The sequence below is a fragment of the Spermophilus citellus genome, assembly GCF_964194105.1.
Source record: "Spermophilus citellus genome assembly, chromosome: 2".
Lineage (NCBI taxonomy): Eukaryota > Metazoa > Chordata > Mammalia > Rodentia > Sciuridae > Spermophilus > Spermophilus citellus.
The window spans coordinates 130078359-130098749 of record NC_138183.1 but is presented as its reverse complement, the minus strand read 5'-3'; the positions used below and the strand labels follow the sequence as shown (position 1 = coordinate 130098749).

At 42.1% G+C, this 20391-nt stretch overlaps 1 protein-coding gene across 5 annotated transcripts in view; it reads right to left on the bottom strand.

Annotated features, from left to right (window-relative positions):
• Positions 1-1032: 1032 nt before the first annotated feature.
• ETS1 (ETS proto-oncogene 1, transcription factor) overlaps positions 1033-20391 on the bottom strand; it is a 129848-nt gene continuing 110489 nt past the window's right edge. For all 5 annotated transcript variants that reach the window (XM_081281028.1, XM_081281030.1, XM_081281029.1 and 2 more), the window contains 2 exons: positions 6368-6486; positions 1033-4810 (listed from right to left, as the gene is read on the bottom strand). In XM_081281028.1, coding sequence (XP_081137154.1) covers positions 4595-4810; positions 6368-6486 — 335 coding nt within the window. In that variant the 3' untranslated portion in view covers positions 1033-4594. The remainder of the gene's footprint in view (positions 4811-6367; positions 6487-20391) is intronic.

Genomic DNA, 20391 nt, shown 5'->3' with positions numbered 1-20391 from the left:
CTTGGCACTGAAGGAAAGCTCTCTGACCAAAACCTTGACTGAGGCAGAAAGCTATGAACTACTTATTCAGGGGGAAAAGAGTTCTCATGTGGCCACAGGTTGCCTTAGGAGTTGTGGCTTTGCCCAGGTTTTCAGCTGAAAACTAAAACATATAAGGACTTCAAACTGTTTTCTCAAAATCTCCCAGTGAGTGGTGGTGGCCTCACTGGGATTTAGGTCGCAGAGCCCTCCTTACAGCCAGTTGGGCTCGCTGACCACTAGACCACACAGTCTGTGTTTAACGTGTACTCAGCAAACCTCAAGCTCCAGGACTGAAAAGAAAGACTTTCCAAAAACAGAGCTCTCTTTGTGAACAATTCAGCAAAAATTCTCTTTCCAGCTGTGAGTTGGGATTCATGTTGCAAATGTTGGTGTTAATTAAAAACATCCACCTTCTACAGTTTCAACAACAAGGCTAAGGCACCATGCAGATTGCATTCCTAAGCACCCCTCTCTGTAGCTCTTATAAATACACGTTTTATTTATGACTTGGATTGCTGGGGGTTCTGACAGATCTTATCAGTCCTAATGAAATAGGACCAAAGGAATAGGTGAGAGGAGCCCAAATTGCTTCAGAGCAAAGCTACCACCAGAAGAAGAAACAAAAATAATGCTCCTTGTTCAGAGCATCTAAAGTGTTCGTCTTTCCATATTCACATCAGGAACTGCACCTAGCTGAAATCAAATGTCCACCTGTTGAGTCATTGAAATTTTTCTTCATGTGGCTTAGTCTTTCAGACATGAATAACGTATGACAAGGCCAAGGACATTCCATAAAGGGTGACACAACATATTCAATAATCAGGAAGCTGGATGACCTCCCTGTATTCCTGTGACAGTTCACCCTTTATTAAGAAATCTTTATTAACATGGTCCTGAACTAGTGGGATCGAAAAACTGGATGGCACTTCTTCTTGTGTGTCTCTAGCTGGTTAATCTGTCCTGTTTTACCACATGATCCAGACAAGAAAGAATCAAGCCAAAACCACATCATTATGAATGAATTTCTTTGTTTTTAATTTCACACAGTTTAAAATACAATATGAAATCAGGCTACAGTATATAAAAAACTCTCCAGCAAAATGATGTGCCAGCATCAGCTACTAAAATAAACAAACAAAAAAACTCCCCGGTAAGAATTTTTTTTTTTTTGCATTAAAAAAAAAAAAACACATAGACACTTACATCGCTACATCTCTAAGCTACCTCAGTTCTGATTTTTAAAAAGCACCTGCTTTTCCTTCTTTTTTTTATCTTGCTTTTAAATTTTTGACATTTAAAAAATATAAATTATATGAAAATACAAGTTGGAAAATAGTCAAACACAATATAACATCTTTTTCACCCCAATACTTCTCAGCTTTAAAAAAAAAAGTTTTCTTTAAAAAAAGTTCAATAACTGAGGCAGTATTCCTGATAGAGATAATTTTATTTTAATATATATATATTCCATATATGTATATGTATACATATATTTATGGTTCCTTGAAACTTCTTTGGAATGTAGATAAGAGTTCAACAAATTTATATAGACCCCAACAGAGAAAGCAACATGCACAGCATGACTAGAAAAGAGGTGTATTTTTCACCATGAAAGTTAGGCAGGTTAATGCTTTAAAACCCAGAGTGTTCATCTCCAAAGTGAGGAAGAGCGCCTCTGATCTTTGAATGCTACCATCAATCCTCTTGGGCACAAAATCAGGGCTCCATGTAGGGACATCCCTTCCTTGAATGGAGAAGGGAACGCAGGTGACTCTTGAGCCCAAAACCAAAACCCACATTGGTTAAGGCATTTCCAAGAAAATAAGGGTTTCACCCAGTGAGACCAGATTTGCCCGTCCTTCCTCTGAAGTTAACGTGTTTTTAAAAAGCATAAATGCAAAAATGCTGCTACATTTCCAGTGTATAAACCACCCACCACTCTTCCTGGGATGGTCTCTGGCCTTTGGACAAGAGGGGAGAAAGCATCTGGCCAGATGGACAAAGCTGTCTGAACTAATATACTATCTACAAATCCAGAAAACAGTGGCCCTAGAGAAAGGGCATCTTAGTAAAGAAGCTGGCTGGGGAGCGCTAGGAGGCACTTACATCTTATCTGCTATTGGGATTGCAGGTGTTACACAGATTCAGCAGGGGAGTTTTCAGCATCAATTTCATAGAAAAGGCTGATGACTTGAGAAAGTGATTTTATGCCTGGTTGCAAATAGCAAGCAATGACCAATACCTGGCCTTGGTTCTACTCCCACCCATTATCAACATGTGGAAAGACTTAACTACAAAACCTAGGTATTAGTTCGGCCGCAGTTTTGCATGTCTGCAGACACACATGAGCACGCGCACACACACAAACACATACACACACTTTGCCAGTGCCCAACAAAGATCACATAATCTAAAAGAAAACAATGTAGTCCAAATGGTTCCACCTAACACTCCCTGAGCAGCTCCAAACATATTTTGAGAGCTTCATTAAGGCACCTGCATCCGTAAGATCAAAATACATAGCTGGGACAATTCTGCCTTTACTTTGAGTGTGGATGGTCCAATCGATCAGTATGAGGATACTCATGGATCACAGAGCTTCTTTCCTGAAAATTTAGGGTCTGTAAGGGGATCTGGGAGTCAGCAATCAACTTTCATGAAGATATGCTAGAAGGTAGTTAGTGCTTCCAGTTTCTTAGCTAAGTCCCGAAAGGGACCAGCCCTGAGAAGCTCATCTTAATTGTTTCTCTCTCTTATTCATGGAAGTCCGCTGTCATCCTTTTAACTGGGGTGTAAAAAGTGGGAGGAATTCCAATTATATCAGGCACATTTCCTCCCCAGTTAAAGGTTGGTTTTTGCCCCCAAACCTCATTTTCAGAGCCCCTCCTCACAACCAGCAGAAAGATGACTGCCACGGTTGACTGTGTTTGTGTTTAAACTTCGGGAGAACTAAAAATAAATTCAAATCTCATGGACCACCTTATTTTCTTCACTCAAGCTCCTTGTTCCTTCTGCCTTCAAGTCATCCCTCCCTTCTGCAGTGAACCTTCACCTACCCTCTACCAAGACAAGAGATTCAAGCACGAGGCCCTAACACCATCCAGGTCCTTCCTGTCCTCTGTGTGCTCGGTCTCACCTGACATCCTACCTGACTAGCTTCGGTTCTTCAAAGGAAAGCCTGTACATCTCTTCCGAGACAGCCAAGTCACATTTTACAGAAATGCTCTCTTAACTTCCATGGCCTCTAAAACTCAGCAAGACTACACTCTTTGTGTCTGAAGTTACTCTTTCACTCACTTATCAGAAAGCTGTACATTCTGCCTACTGAATAACAGAGTGGGATAGGGGGGCAATAAATGTGGGGATTCTGGGAAAAGAAAACATAAAGGATAAATTATAAAGTGTTGATTTGGAATGACATGCATTTTAGGACTTACTTTTTAAGACTAGAAGGGTAATGCCCATGCATACAGCTTCTACTCTAAGTCACTTATGTTACAGATAGAGACTGACTCAAGAACCCAGTTCATCTTCCCTCTTTGATTTCCTTTCCCCAACTTCAATAGCGTGCCAACATTGATTATAGTCTAAAACCAGGACTGCAAAATACATTCAGTTCAAAGACTTAATGCTTATTAGCTGAACATTAAGTCCAAACCCGAGACTTCAATAGTGACAAACTAAGTAAAGGGGTGTGATAATTATTTTTAAATTATCCATGAAGTTCACATGTGCAGTTCTCCTGTACCCAAATCAGCATTAATATTTCCTTCATATATAAGTCACATGAATTTGGGATCCCTGATCTCAGTGACAGAGCTTCACTTTTCCAATGGGGTCTATATAAACAGTTTTCTTTCATTATGACAAAATCCTCAGTCAGCAAATAAGAACAAACTTGTGTGATACTGCAATACTGAGACCACCTTAGAGCTTAAGACGATTTTTTAGGAAAAAAAAAATACTGGCACAAAATTTAATAAAATCAATTTTAACGCAAAAACAGTTTTGGCCCCCTCCCCCACTGAAGTCCATCTCTATTTCAAAAAGTAGAGTGAAAGGTAAAATTCTTGGTTTTTAGTGCATCCCCCAAAGAAAATGTTTTTATCCCCCCTCCTTTTTTTCCCCTCCCAGATTTAAAAACAAAAGTAACCCAACTGCCTTTCATTAGTCTCATGACTCTGGATATGACAATTTCTCTTTCTATTAGGTCTGTTAAAATTCAAGATGCATTTTTTTCCATAGGTGAAGTAAAAAAAAAAAAAAATACTGGACATGTCAGTCTCTTCCTCCTTTAACTCAGATCCTTCAAGCTTCTAAAAAGACCCTTCTTTCTGTCCTGAATATTTACTCAAGAATGTCTTGCCCCACCCACCCCACAAGTCCTGGCTTTCCCTTTGTGACCACGTACAATGGATTACAGCTGCAGCTCCCTTAATTCCCACCCCTGAATGTAAAAAAAAATGAGTTCTGGAAAATAAAAAATAGAATAACAATTAAAAAATAGGAGTCCAACCAAAGTGGTTGTTCTTTGCAAGGTGTCAGCAGGGTCCTCCAGTCCCTTCCTGGTCCATCACTCGTCGGCATCCGGCTTGACATCCAGCATGGCGTGGAGTTCCTCAGGGGTGTATCCCAGCAGGCTCTGCAGATCACACACAAAGCGGTATACGTAGCGTTTACCCGCCGTCTTGTGGATGATGTTTTTGTCATAATAGTAGCGAAGGCCACGGCTCAGTTTCTCGTAGTTCATCTTGGGTTTGTTTTTTCTCTTTCCCCATCTCCTGGCCACCTGAAATTTAAAAAAATAAAAATTGAAAAAAAAAATTTAAGAGGAGGAGTGGGTATAAAGCTATAGGATAACTTCAAAATATGTTTATTATATCTATGCCCATTCATGATGGCCTGTGATGTTCAAATAAGATGAGATTCATGGACATATAGAAGATATTTTTCTGAACTATCTCCTCTGAATTTCATTTTTCTTTTTTTAAAATAAATTCTTACTTTAATTGACACATGATAACATTTATGGGGTTCAATGTAACTTTGGATACATGTACACAACATGTAATGATCAAGGTAACTGGCATGTCTACCACCTGAGACAGGTATGAGTATTTTCTATGGGGCCAAATTCTCTCTACTACCTATTTCAATTAATTGTTGTCAACCTCACTCATCCTTCTGTGTGCTCATTAACCATCCTCTCTCCACCTCATCCCCTGACTCCATCCTAGGCTTCAGCAACCATCTTCACTGCCCACTTCATTTTATTTTCTTTCTTCTTCTTTTTTTTTTTTTTTATGGTACTGGGAGTTGAATCCAGAGCCTCATGCATGCTAGACAAGTGCTCTACCACTACCTCCTCAGCCCTAATGTCTACTTCTATGAGATCAACTTTGTAGTCTTCCACATGTGAGAACATGCAGCATTTGTCTTTCCTTGCCTGACTGATTTCATTAATATTATGACTGCTAGTTCCATTCACATTGCTGCAAATTACACAATTCTGAACTTTAGTTCTCCAGGGTTAGGTAGGGACAGTAGGAAAGTTAACTATTTAAGTTGATGAAAAAGCAGTGACCTTGAACTCCTAGGTAACTGAGCTACACTTTCTGATTTAGGGAAAAAAGAAGAACCACAATATAGACTCTTCTTTCCCCTTATTCTTAGAATTTTCTTGCTTAGAAAGCATAAAATATATTGGGGGTATATGAAAGGGAGGATCTGAGCTTCAATCCTACCTACCTTCAATAGCAGGAAGCATTTTTTCTATACTAGAGCACAAATATTTTCTCATGTCTGCCCAGAACAGAGATCTTGTCTCTGTTGTTCATTGTTTTTTATCATGGAAATTGGGCATGACACAGATCAACCCCTCAATAAGCATTTATGTAATGAAAGAATGAATGAATGAACAGCTGCACCAGTCTCCCAAGGCCTCTTGAACTGTCTGGCCCCTACCATCCACAAAGCCACTGTGCTAGGAAGAGGACAAGGTCAGGGAAGGCAATTTTGTTGACAAAGGGCCTACTATGTGCCAGGCTCTTCAAGTGTACATCAGTTAATCCTGGAAAACAAATGGGCACTGTGGATGTTTTCTGCTTTCCCAACAATGAAACTAATCCTTCTGTATTACAGAACTCTAGAAGTTATCTTTCTGCTTTCCCAACAATGAAACTAAGGCTTGGGCAGGTTGCATCACTTGCTCAAAGTCATACAAGTAGCAAGGAGCAGAGCTGCAATTGCGATCCTAGGAAATATCACCTAGATCTCACAGCCCCTTCTCAGGGTTCCCTCTCTCATTCCTCCTCAATCCAGGCCTCGCAGGTCACTTCTTTCTTACCTCATCTGGGTCAGAAAGCTTGAATTCCCAGCCATCTCCTGTCCAGCTGATAAAAGACTGACAGGATTTATCAGTGAGTAATTCCAGAAGAAACTGCCACAGCTGGATCGGTCCACTGCCTAGAAACACAAGGCACAGTGAATCATTACACCACATACTCAGTGCTCTGGGCAAGCAGTCCCATTACACGGAATTCCCCCATCTCCCCTCTCCCAGTCCATTCAGCCAGGAGAAAGGAAGGCAACCTACAGGGCAAATGTTGGAGAAAGTACTCAGAGCCCAGACAGAAGGAAAAGGTGAAGATCTTCAAAGAAAGGAAGAAAGAGAAAATATATTAATTGCCTTATTTTGACTGATTTAAGATCAATCCATTTTTATTGCTACGCAAACTCTAGAAAGAAATGTGGCTCCTGTCTTCTTCTAAGATATCTAAGGAAACATAATCCCTTGTGCCATCAAAACCTAAGTATTATGTTTGCCTTAAGAAGTAAGAAAGGTATTCAGGTAGGCATGTCTTTGCCAACCCCAGCAGACGTCACAGCTCATGAGCACGCCTCTGCCACAGTGATCCTCTGACCCCTGATTCGTAAACAAAGAGGATCACTTTCTTCCTCTTGTAAGGAAACAGATGTTGGGTGTCCTTCAGTTATAATATTCCTCTCTACCATTACTCCACCCTCCCAGGCCACTTAAGAAATGCAACTGCAAGCACCCAGAACGGAATGCATCATCGCTATTTGAGGAATTAACGTGCCACCCAAGGAGTCCCCAGGGGTTGGGTGAGGACTGTCTCAGACTGTCTTCATAGGTTCATGTATCCGAACACTCTCCCCATCTCTCTCTCCCTCTCTCATCTCAGCCATCCACACTGCCAAGAGTTTATTCTGGAAGGCCTGGTATACTCTTACAATAAATTTCCTATGCTAAAAATTTATGTCACTTAGTCTTCGTTTTAGGATACCTTTTATTCTGAAATGACTGTGCTGCCAGCGGTTCTCATCTAATTTATGGGTGTTGCTGGACGGACAACACAGGGTCCAGTCGCCTACATTGCTTGTTACATGTCTGCACTGCCTATGAGGTCATCTCAGAGCCAATCTGAGCAGAGGGGACTGGGAATAGCCCATTGTGTAAATGAGGTCTGGGATTCCCCATTTCATGAGGAAACTTGATTTTCTAAGGCTCTAACCCTTCAAATATATCTGATGCAACAGGAAATAATTTTTAGGATTCCTCTTCATCTTAAAATATTCCCTTTACGTTTATAAGAGCAGTTCCTTATTCTATCTTTTACTCCTTCAAGGCACCTTACCACACATAATTTTACTTGTTCCTAAAATCTATTTTCCACCTCCCTGCTGGGAACTGGCCACAAATGCTCTTACATTTTCTTCTCTATTGGCACAGCAAAGGGTGCTCAGAAGAGCAATGTGACTTTGCTCCAAGGTCAGACTCAAAGCACCAAGGCAACCTCCTCTGACCCCATAGGAGGAAACAGCTACTGATGTGCATTGTCATCCTAGAGCCAAAGGAAACCTTCATTCAGTAACTACTTCCTAATGGTGGTTTCCAGGTCCCCTTCCTCAGCATACCCAAGCTAAACATGGAATGTGAAATAGCTCTACTTCATCTTTCTGAGAATACACCTCTAGTTCTTTAAAACCATCTTGCAGAAATTACCTTACACATATTTGAGAATAAAAGGATTTGGTGAATACCTCCAAAATAAATGACCACTCAAAGAAACAGCACAGAGAGCTAGATTGGTGGAGCATTTGCTTCCTGTGTCCACCTATTGTTAAAAAACTATTTTGTACACACCTCAGATTTCTTGGAGACTTCTTGCGAGTTGAGTAATGTTGGCAGCTACTGCTGCTCCCTGCCTGAGCTCACAAAACTAAACACGACACTAGACGGGGAATCCACTGAGAAGCCATTCTAGTGGGCCCAGGTGAGAAGAAAGCAAATTGCTCTTAAGAAATGCAACTGCAAGAAGCCCTGAACAGTACAAGTTTTCTGATGAAGTTCATAGTGACTATGGACATTCAATAAGAACCCTGGAAAGAAACAGAAACAGAAAAATCAACCATCCCAAAGTTCTGAAATGTGAATACTCCTATGTAAATGGTACAGACCTTAGATATTTGGGGGTGGGGGTTTTCTCTAAAACTCCTGGCAAAGAAAAGAACTAGATGGGCCATGATTCATTGTGCACCCTCTATACATACAACTGAGCAATACTTTACAGGTATCTCATGATCCCTCACAATAACTCCAGGAGGCGGGGTGCTGTGGTTATTCTATTTGTTTCTACCACTTTAACAGCAAAGAAAACTGGGGCACCGCGGGGCTCTCCAACTTGTACAAAGACATTCAGATCACAAGTGGAGTAGCTAAGACTGGAACCCAGGTGGTCTGGCCTCTAGATTCTTCATTCTAACACTATGGTACCCCTAGACAAGATCAAAAAAGCCTGGTATCTCAACTGCCCATCTGGTTGCAGTTGAGAAAAGTATAAAAAGCTCTAGTTTAAAAAAAAAAAAAAATCTCTTCCCCACCTCTCACAATAGTGGCGGAACACTAGTTGGCCAGCCATACTGCTGTCTCCTAGCCTTGGTATTTACCCTCACTGGAGATGTTTCCAGCCCAATTCATCAGGTCACCTTGTGATGGCAAGCTTATGTTATGTCACTATTTCTCCCTCCTACTAACTTACCTCAGGACTTTTCTCACTGTCTTAATATCTCTGAGTGGAAAGAGCTCAGATACCAGGCTGAGGAAAGGGATGAGAAGATGGAGAAACCTGGTGGTCCTGGCTAGAGGCAGGGAGCAGCAAGCACACCTGCAGGTCCCAGAGAGGACAGCCCAAGAGTAAATAAAGCATAGTCTCCTGTCCTTGAGACTCACACCCACAAGGCCAAGAAAGGGACTTCAGTTTATATCAGCTCAGCTCAGACAGGAGAATCTCAGAATTATCACTGCTGTTTTCCTCCAGTGCCACTTCTAGAACTGAAATGTCAAGAATTCCTTTGCTCTAGCCCTTTCTCTGTATGTATCTGACCCCTGATGTCTGTGAATATGGCCAGTGAACAGGGTGAGTCCTTGTCTGAAGTTTTTTTTTTTTTTTTTTTTTTTTTTTTTCCTCACTGTGAATAATCTTATGTCCAAAAGGAATAAACAAATGTTAAATCTGGGAGCCCAAGTTCCAAATCCTATCTCTCAAACTCTTTTTTTTTTTTTCTATTTACACCAAAGGGAATAAGGGAGGTAAATAGGAAAAGGAAAATACAGGAACTTGAATGGTAAGAAATGTCTTTGGTTAGCTTCACAGTAGGAAAGTCAACACAATGGCAATGTCAGCCCAAGTCCCTGCCCCTCTAAGCTCCCTGGGCTGATAAGCACCCCAGGCTGATAAGTACCCAGGTGCTCTCACTCTTCAGAAAGCCCAGGTTGTTGCACCAAAGAAGAGGAATGTGATCCCTCCCCAACCTTCCCCTCCCCTTTCCCTTCCCCTTTTGTCCCTTTGGACTCCTAAAATGCCCTTTCCCTGGTGCAAAGCAACAGAAACAGGAAAGACCTGGGATTGTTCTCCCAGCTACAAACTCTGCACCTCTGCAAGAATTCTGGCTTCAGGCCTAGTCTGTGCCCTGGATGGTCCCACATAGGAGGCTATTTCTACAGCAAGGTGTCACCCTCATTTCAGATCTAGGAGGGAAAATTAGGGCCAAGTGGAGACAGTGTGGAGGCAGCTCTGGGGCTGCAGTGCACACTGGCTTTGAACATCTGCCAGCCACATCCAAGTCTATGCCGCAGACTCATGGAAACAATGAATGAGCCTTGCACTCTTCGTGACAATTCTCCCATTGGATATTTCTATACTGCCGAGCGTGGATCTACTCAAATCCACAGGGCCAAAGGGCTCATCCCTGCCCTTGCTCCAACATACTCTAAAATTATAAATCTTCTTCCTCCATTTGTCCTGCACCTCCCCCTCATCCCTGGACCCGGCCCCATCCACCTACCCAAATGGACAGTGGTCCTAGTGACCTTCATCCCCGGGAGCAGAGACTAGCACTAAGAATAGCTCCAGTCATGGGAAAGGGGAACTCACATGTTAAATGTGACTCACAATGGTGTCCCTGTCTGGGGCCCCAATGCAGTCAACAGTACCCTTCACCATGTTGCCCTGCAGTGTCACACATCAGGAATCCAGTGGCATCACTGGGAAACTATGCTTCTCAAGTGGAGCTCTGAGCCACAACAACAGAGGGGTCCCTGTTAGGAGGAGGTCTCTTTCTAAAGCAGTGCGGGAGGGAGGGCGCCACACACCCACAGGCCCCCTTCTCCCTTGTCCCTGGGCCTCCCCACACACCACCCCCTGGGGGTGGCCAACCCTGCCTTCCTGTTGCAGAGAGGCTGCAGCCGGGAAATTTCCTCTGACTGCTCCTTCCTTCTTAGCTTCTGGGTAAGAGGGAAATTCTTCCTACTACACCGACTGTCCCCACCAGAAGAATATTATACAGAAATGTCAGGTGGGTACCTAGAGGGATCTCAGACCATCATAGCAAATCAAACTGAAGATGCATCCCCTCATACCCCAACCACCACAGAGAGAACCCTCAAGGCACCATGAATGTAAGACAACCATCTCTTTTTTTGGGGGGGGGGGCGTGAGGGGGGGAGATAAAGCTCTAAGTAACTTCCTGCTCTTTTTGGACATATTTTAAGTCCCTCTTCCTTGTCTAGGAATTTCAAAGCCTATCATCTCTCTCAGTGAAGGTTGGTTATTAAGAAGTCCCCTTCTTTTTTGGTCCCTTAGTGTGAAGCTAAGAACTGAGCAACTTAAATATATACTCTTGGGCTACAATGACATTTTAACAAGATATTCTTGAAAGTAAGCCTTCCCATTTGCCAATTTGATTCTTTCTTCTTGTTTTCCAGGTTTAGGGGTTGCCTGCCCATAGCAATGACCTCCTCACAGCTGGTGAGTGAATAGTGATTTGGGGTTGGACTTCAGGTTTTCCTTCTACTCCTTCCTCGTTTCCATTTCAACCACAAGTTCACATTCTGTCATCTGTTCCTGGTGTGAGGCTAACATAAGGCAGTTGACTTCCATCCAGGCCAGGGGTCAATGCTGAGGAGCTACTCCCCTGAGCAGACTCCTCATATTTTCACTGTGGTCTGCTAACACCAAGACCCACCCGGATAGTTTGCTCAATGGCCATCTCTCTCATAACTAGAACTCATGTTCCAAAGGCAAAGCCTAGAACAGTGGCTCACCAACAAATCACTCATTAGCAAACACCAACCAACAAAAATTTGTTGTTGAATGACTCCAGTTTCAGCTCCTTCTATCTTATTGCTCCTTATATTCTCAGAGCCAGGTCAATACCTCATCTTCAGGAGGTACTCCATAAATGCTCATTGAATGATTTTAGTAAGAATCCTCCTCTGATAACAAGACGTGAGGCTTTGCAAAGCCACCCAAACTCCTTCTCATTATATTTGGAGCCAAACAATATGGGTGACTCCCGGGCTATGTTGCATCAACAAGTCCCCAAAATAAAAACCACCACACCTCCTGTGCTTTGGGGGTTAATTGTTACTTTGAGAAGCTAAAATCCTTTAGCTCTACTCTGAAATTCAAATCAAATACCTCACTGTGGGCAGGACACCACACTTATTTTAACCTATGAAACTCTCATGGTTGGTCACCCTTGCAACAGGGCTGACTCTGCCCCGGTAGCACACATCTGGCAGGTGGCCCTAAAACAGAGAACGGGCCTGTTGGGCCCCTCCCTTACAGCCAGGTGTCTCTACCCACAGCCAAACAATGACAGCAAAAACAGAACACTCGAATTCAGAAATGACCCATCTGTTCACAAACGTATCTTCTACTTATACTCCCCCAGGAGAACCCACCTCTGAGGGTGGAGAGGTAGACCCCAGCATCTAAGTATCACCACCTTGCTGACAACCCCCTCCTAAGTCACCAAAGATTTTGAAATATCTCTAGCATATTAAGTCCCTGTGAAATGAAGTTTAATAGCAAACTGAAAACAGCCTGATAGTTTCTTGCTCTTTTGACCAAATCCAACCTGGAGTTGTACAGCTTGGTGATTAAGGCCCTGGGAAGATCTTTTAAAGAAAAGAGCAGAGACAATTTGGATTTGGCTCTGTTACGCCCACAGGTGCCATCTCCCATTTCTTTTGAGTTCTAGCTTTCCTTTGTCACCATCCTCACCCAATCTCATCTCTTCTCTAACATAATCCAGTTATGGTACATTCTACCACCAGAAAACAATGGCTTAGTTTAGTGAATCATTGCACAGTCATTATATTCTATAAATATGTCCCTATATCAATGGCTGGGAATTCAAGGGCAGTAATTGGTAATACAAATTCTAATAATCTGACTCATAACAGCAAAGAACATCTTAAACAGGTGCTTAATAAACACACCTGATGAAAACGATGATGAACAGTAATTCCATGAACTTGTAGTTACTTAGTGCTAAGATAACCAGTATCTACCAATGGAAATAAATTAGAAAACAGCTCTCAAGTCAATTAAAACCACCTTTGGACTGTCAAGTTCACATCTTTGACATGTTAGATCCTCAAAAAAGGAGGCAGGATTTCAAAAAATTTTAAAATAAAACATGTCATGTCAGGCAGCAGAGTACTGAGAAATGACAGCATCCTATAAAACTAAAAATATAAACATGCCCCTGGGAAAGTCCCACATGGGGAGTCAAGGGTACAGGGCTTTGATGTCAATTCATCCCTGATTCACTGTGCAATCTTGTGCAATTCATTTCACCTCTCTGGGCTTTATTTTCTTATGCCTAAAATGGAAATAGTAATCTCTGCTCCTCTTCACTTTACAGAGACATAAATTAAGTTCTTATTATGCAAATATATATGAATATTTTATTTATTTATTTTAAGAGAGACCTAAAAGAGCAACCTCAGTGCAGAACAGTTTGGAAGCAACAGAAAATACAATAATTAAACAGAAGAATGAAACAGCAGGAAAAAGTGTTTTTAAAAACAAACTTTGCTGGGTATGATGGCACATGCCTAGGATCACAGCAGCTTGGGAGGCTGAGACAGGAGGATCACGAGTTCAAAGCCAGCCTCAGCAATGACAGGTGCTAGGCAACTCAGTGAGACCCTTTCTTTCTTTAGAAAGAAAACTAGTTCTTTCTCAGTAGGATTCTCAAAAAATATAAAATAGGGCTGGGGATGTGACTCAGTGGTCAAGTGCCCCTGAGTTCAATCTCTGGTACCAAAAAAACAAAACTAACAAATAAAGAAAAAACCAGAATCTTAAAAATAAAAATAAAAGGGGATAGTTTTTTTTTCAATTGTAAAAGCATTAAGTAAAATTTAAGTAGGCCTCCAAGAAATAAATTGGCCTTTCATATGGCAAATTTGAGCAAGTACAAAGCTGAAGGTTAAAAAAAAAGTTAAAAGTAGATAAGTGTAAAACTTCTTAATATTTTAAATGAAAATAACCACTCAAGATTTTTAATGGTAGGGATCTTTGCTCTAATTAAAAGTAGGTCCGCACCAAGGGATACCAGATGCAAACTGCTTTGCAAGTGAAAGTATCACAGACATTTCTGGTTTGGGGAAATCTTGGCCACAGATGGACTTAGATCCTCTTTCCCCCTCCAATGTGCTTTTCTCCCTAATCATTCATGTTCTCACCAAGCCTGCTCCACCCTATCATCATGCGGCGCTGACCTAGAGTGAATTGGGCAGCAGTCCCATAAACGTGGGGCCTCAAGAGACCGATCCTGCCAGCATTAACTGAGGTAAAGGAGGCTGTCTTGTCCTGCCACCAATGCCCAGGACGGCTCAACAGCAAGCCCGGCGGGCTGGCAAAAGACCAGCAGGATTGCCCCACCCAAGTAGCACAGACCTAAGTGAGGCTCATTTGGCCAGTATGGCTGGAGTCTGAGAACCAGGCAGTTACACATTTTTAGTACGTGGAGGAAAGAGACCTTTGTTTTGCTCCTTCTGCACACCTGCACTTGTTCAAGGACACATATGTGGGGGTGGGGACAGGAGAAAGGAGACTGGTCTCCTTTCTTAAAGGGGCAGCCTCTATTCAAATGCAGCCACCTCTTTCCTCTAAACCCACCACAAATGCTGTCTAGCTAGGTTCAGCCTAACACTCAGACGTAAACTTGGACAGCAGGCCAGTGAGCTCAAGTCAGGAAGTGGGTTTCTTCATAGGTTTTTCCTCCTGGTGTCTTTCTTCTAGGGAACTGATTCTTTTAAAGAAGTCACCAGAGATAGCTTAGGCTTGGATTTGGGGTTAGGGAATGAGAATTTTCTTTAAAATCGAAGAAATGTTTTTTTTCTAAACCATGTAAATATCTCTAAGAAATGCTTTCCTAATTATATACATAATAAGAAAAAGGATGGGTTCATTGATTAGGGTTAGAGAACAGGATTTCAGAAGTCTGAAAACTAGTTCTTTCTCAGTAGGATTCTCAAATCCATCTCTGGAATTGATTTTATCCTGGGGGAAATTTTTCCCTGTATATCAAAGATGAGAGAAAGCACAAGTCAAGCACATTTTAGAAGTCTTGAGGAGGTGAACTGGATCCTTAGCAATCACTAATGCACTGAAATTTTCAAACATTTACCCATCAAATGATTTCTGAACACCCCTCAAGTGCAAAGCATTGTGGCCAGCTTGAGGCAAAACAAATCAGAATATTGACAGCACTACATGGAGCTACAGAGCAAAGGCTTTTGGTTCCCCATAATGTGATGAGCCCAAAGTGTCCTACCTGAGCCTTTAAAGAATTAAGGCCAGAGAACGCAGCCTGGAGGGGCCTTCACAGAGAACTGTACCTTCTTTCTCTGAAGGTCAAACACCTCCACAGAACCCTGCCTGGGACCATCTCTCCAGCACCTCCCAACCTCCCTGCAGAGTTTAAACTTTCACATTCAATCACCCTGGGAGAACTTTCACTCTTGTTATCTCTCAGGCAGAGGTGAGTCACACAGAAAACAATGCAACTGGGTGAGTGATAGCCAATATTATGCACTGAGCTCAGAAGCACACTGTGGCCACCAAGAGTATTGAGACACACACGGGCCTGAGTCCCATCTTACAATGACCCAGATCGAAAAGCTTTGCTGGCCTCTATGACAAGCCACATTCATGGGTCAGGTCTGACATGCTATCACACTGTGTGCTATTTAAAGCTCCTGTTGCAGAATGGCTCTACCATGTCCACACCATCGCTACACTTCCTGACGGGGCTGCTGCAGCCAGGGATTGAACATGGTGGGGACATGCAGGTCCGCACCTGTGAGACATGGAGCTCCTCCACCGGGCAGCTTTGACCAAGGATTCCCCTGCAGCCTGTTGAAACATTCTTGGACTTCAGCTACAGCTGTGGCTTTTCCTATCCAAATCTCCTTCCTTTGAGACCTGCAGCATGGTCTGAAGGCTCCCAGCAACTTCTCTTTCTCCACCCTCCTTCTTGTCTTTCATTAATGCTCCTCCAATAAATGTCTTACACATCAAGTCTTGGCATCTGCTTCCCAGCAGTCCCAAATTATAATACACTGTGAAAAATTTTGAAAGGCATCTTTCTTGTGTGCTATGTAGCTTATGGCTTCTCCTCCAAAAAAATCAACCCCCACCATTTGTACAATGAGGAAAACAGAACCTTCTTCATTTGCTTTTTAGCAAGGTTTAAAGGATATTAATAGACCATATGAAAAAGACTAGCACACCTTAGGAGTTTAATCACATTGAGGGAGCTACAAAATTGAACTGCTGCACCCCCATGACACTGCCAGCAATTACTGGAATTCTATGAGTAAGATACATTGCTCCCTGACCTCAAAGAACTTAGAACTAACCTGGAAAGATAAGAAGGTTAGAATAATATGGAATAGTAGTGACATCTGGCACTTAGAGAGTACTTCCTATGTACCAGCCCTGTACTGGGGGCTTTCCAAAAACTCATTTGTTAATTCTCACAATAAGCCTATGAGACAGAACTATTACCATTTTGCAGATGAGAAAAATGAGGCATGGAAATATGAGCTTGCCCAAGGTCACAGAGCTGGTCAGTGGCAGACTCTGCTCATAATCTCTACAGGATATAGACACTGAAATGGAATTGTGGTGAAGCAGCACTAGATGGCCATCCTCTCGTGCATCTAACCTGGGCTTCAATCTGAAGGCATTCTCAAGTGATAGGTGCTGACATTACAACCAACCTGCAGGCGTCACATGAAAGTCATTTGAAAAAGAACAGGGAGAGGCTGTGCTTTTCTGGAATGGAACCTTCACCCAGAGCAGTTGACACTTATTCTCCATGGCAGGAAAGGCCATCCAGGGAAAAAAAAGAGATGCCAAGGGCCAAAGCAGGAATATCCAGGACATCTGGTAGGGCCTTTCCCAATAGAAGTGTCGGGGGTTTCCACGGCCTATTGCTTAAAGGCAACTAGGACTTTTGTGAATATTTTAGTAGCATGCTGGGTACATTTTGCTCAATGGAAACATTTTGCTTCAAAGGCAAAAAGGTGGAGCTTCAGATTGGAGACAGAGTGAAATTCCCAAACCACCACCACCCAATTCCATCATTTGTAGTGACATTTTGTTAAAGAAACAGAGACCCAAAAAACGTGAGACTCAGAACTTCCTCTTAGGCAGGAGGACTGTTTTCAGAACAAATGAGTCAAGTGGTGAGTTTCCTGCTATCCAAAACCCAGGCAGGAACCCACAAGGCCTCAGAAAGAGATAAATAGCAGCAAGGGTCAGGACAGATTGAAAAGTGTAAATGGACGTTTTCTACCCAAAAGGCAGCTTCCAAGGTACTACCAGAGCTAAATTAAGACACAGGTGGTTCAGCCTTCAAAAGCCACCAACGGAAATAGGGAACCTCCACTTTCCACATCTTTTCAAAGACATTTAGAAAAAAGTTACTAGTGAGGCCAAGTCCTCTAACCATATGATCTTTTGCTACCAGTGGAAGATGATTAAGAAACACTGTCACAAAGCTAATTAGTTAAGAAGTAGAAGGAGTAAAGCTCCTTTGCAGAAAAATTGAGAAAGGGCTTTCTCTTCTATCTAGTACAAATCTTTCTGGGAATTTTCCTCCCCAGTGCTCCAGAGTATTTTCCTGTCAATCTCACAACCAAGTAGCATGTTAACCCATTACTCTATTAAGACCTCCCCTCCCCAAGTCCATCTCACATGTTCCCTTAGGATCCACTACCAGGCACAGAGAATCAACACCCCCCCTTCACATCACCATCACCAGCTTCTGGCCTGCAGGAAGGATCTGTCTAACCTGAGGGATCTGGCTGGCTTTCCTGCAACCTGCTACCCACAATGGCCTCTTGAGTAAGTGAAGAAAGATGCTCTGTTTCTGCCTTGCTCATTTCCAAGCTCTTTTTCTCTTATCCATCCAGGTGCTCAGCACTGAGACTGACAGATTCCCCAAGGCTGTGAGCTAGCCCTAGCCTCACCTGGCCCAAAGAAGTCACCTAACTTCCTCTGGGCCTCTGAAATGGTGGCTACTACACAGACTGGGCACTAGAGTTCTATTCTCATATGAGCAAGTTGGCCCTTCTCTTGACTTAACTCATATTGTCTTATAAACAACACCCTTTGTATGGAGAGATTTTGTATTCCAAAGGCTGGCTCCAATAATCCCTCCAAATTGAAAAGCTCTGCATTGGCCCTAATAACATAGCCACCCACATATAGAACATTTAAAATCTACATAAATTTGCAATGCCCTAGTAGCTTGCCTTGGGGACCCCTTTTACCTTTCCTTATCTAGGTTTAGTACCAAAAGCTCTCTCAGTCATTTGTACTCGAGTACATTGAGATTATTTTGCAACTCAGCTTTCCTTCAGAAAACTGTGATTGTATGTAATGCTGCCAAATCTCAGGCTGCATTCTCAATTGAAGGGTTTGGAAGTACTTCTTTTTGCAGTAAACTTGTTTATTTTCAAAAGCATGTTTTAGCAGTAGATTTGGATTGCTAACATCTAAAACTCAACTACAAGTTAGAACTCCAAGGTTCTGATCTTTGCCTGGAGACTTTCTTATTGTGTGACTTTAGATTAGTTCCAGTGCCATCTAGAAACGGCAAGAAGAAAGTTTATTTCAGGGCAGTAGCAATTTGAGATCTTTAGGGGGAGTGTATGAGGCTTTTTTTTTTTTTCTTTTTCTACTAGAGTGTTAATTTTCTGTCTAAGTGCAAAAGGATTTATTGACAAAGTCTTAAATTTTCAAAAACACAAAACTTTTCTAAAGTGCTAATTTTTATGTGATATCTCTCTCTCTCTCTCTCTCTCTCTCTCTCTCTCTCTCTCTCTCTCTCACACACACACACACACACACACACACACACACACACACACACAACTTGGAACTTGAATCCTAAATATCCCAATTTACTCTTAAACTGAGAGACTATCTGTTTATAAAAATCCATACTACACTATGAAACACAATTCCATGACAGTGAATGGCTCTGGGCTTGGCCTTTTACAGGGCTCCAGGTAAAAAGAAAACCACTTCATTTATAACTGCAACTCAAAGGGTGGGGATACACCTAGACCTTAACAAGGGCCTTTCCACCAGACCCACATGTTAACAACAGCAGACATGGTAGGAATGGACCCTTATCTGTGGTTATGTCTGGCCATCTGGAGTGATGTTCAATAAAGGTGATTCACAGTACAGTAACTCTGGACCAAAGCCAAAGGCTCGCTCTACCCTCTCCCACACACCCTCATGTGTAATGTGTGTGTTAGTGACAAGATGGAGACGAGGTTCTCATCCCTCCATGGAAGCAACAGACAGATTCAAGGAGTATTCTCTGATCCTTTAATAAGGAGAACAGATTTTGTATTCAATTGAGACTCTGGCCCTTGAGATTCAATTCTGGAGCTACCTTTTACCTTCTTATAGAATGAAATTTCATAGACTAGAATAAATCTTTGTGCCTCAGTTTCACCATCTATAAATGGGGCTGGAAGGTGAGAGAAAAAAGGGAGAGTGCTTGATTCCTACTGAAATAGAAAAAAAAAAAAGAATCAGAGAGGCTTATGTTTTTCAAGGATCAGGAAAGCATTTTACTAAGGTCTATAAAACATATAGAAAACACTGGGCTGCTTCTCTCAAACCGTGTTGTAATTAGAAGGAGTTCAGAATGTATCTTTGAACAAGAGAAAATGGAGCTTTCTGATTGTATCAGTTTGATAACCTTAAGCAGTTCACAGTAAGGTAAGGAGGTACATTTTGGCGGAAGCCAACACTGCATTTGATGTATTCTTAACTCAGCTAACAGGCAGGCTTTCAAGCCATGTTATCTGCCCCCACATCTTGACCTAATTTAACAAGTTGCCATGGGAGCCCAGTGAAGGTTGATGCAATTTTCTTATCTTTGGAGAAAGAATGTAACAGTGCAAGAGAATGTGAAAATTCAGTTTGTAACTGATTTCCACACTTACAGTGCAGTAACTAAGACATCATATAAAGAAGTAAAATGTACTTTTTTTAAGGTGATATAGGCAAAAGCTTGGTTTATAGTCTAAGGGTAGGAACATGGAGTTTTCCTAGGTCTGAGACTAAACATCTACCCTTTACTTCATCCTGAGTGGTCATGCATACTTTGGAACAATCAAAATTTAAAATAGAAAACAAGGACAGAACCTGAGATAGAAAATATGTGTAACTCTTATGAGCAAGAAAAAAAGTATTTCCACCACTTGTACCATGATTTCCATTTTACAAAGGACTTTTTCAAATTTCACCTCATCTTAACATGTTTACATAAAGCCAGACACCCATTTGTAGGCATCTTCATGATTGTCTTTGGTGGGGAGAAGGGCAGAATGATTATGTTCCATCCTCTTCTCCATTCCCTAGGAGGATGCATCTTAAATAAGAAGGGGCTTCAATGAGGGAACAAGATCTGGGAACCACCATGTACTTTGGCCTGTGGTACAGACAGAGGGTGTTA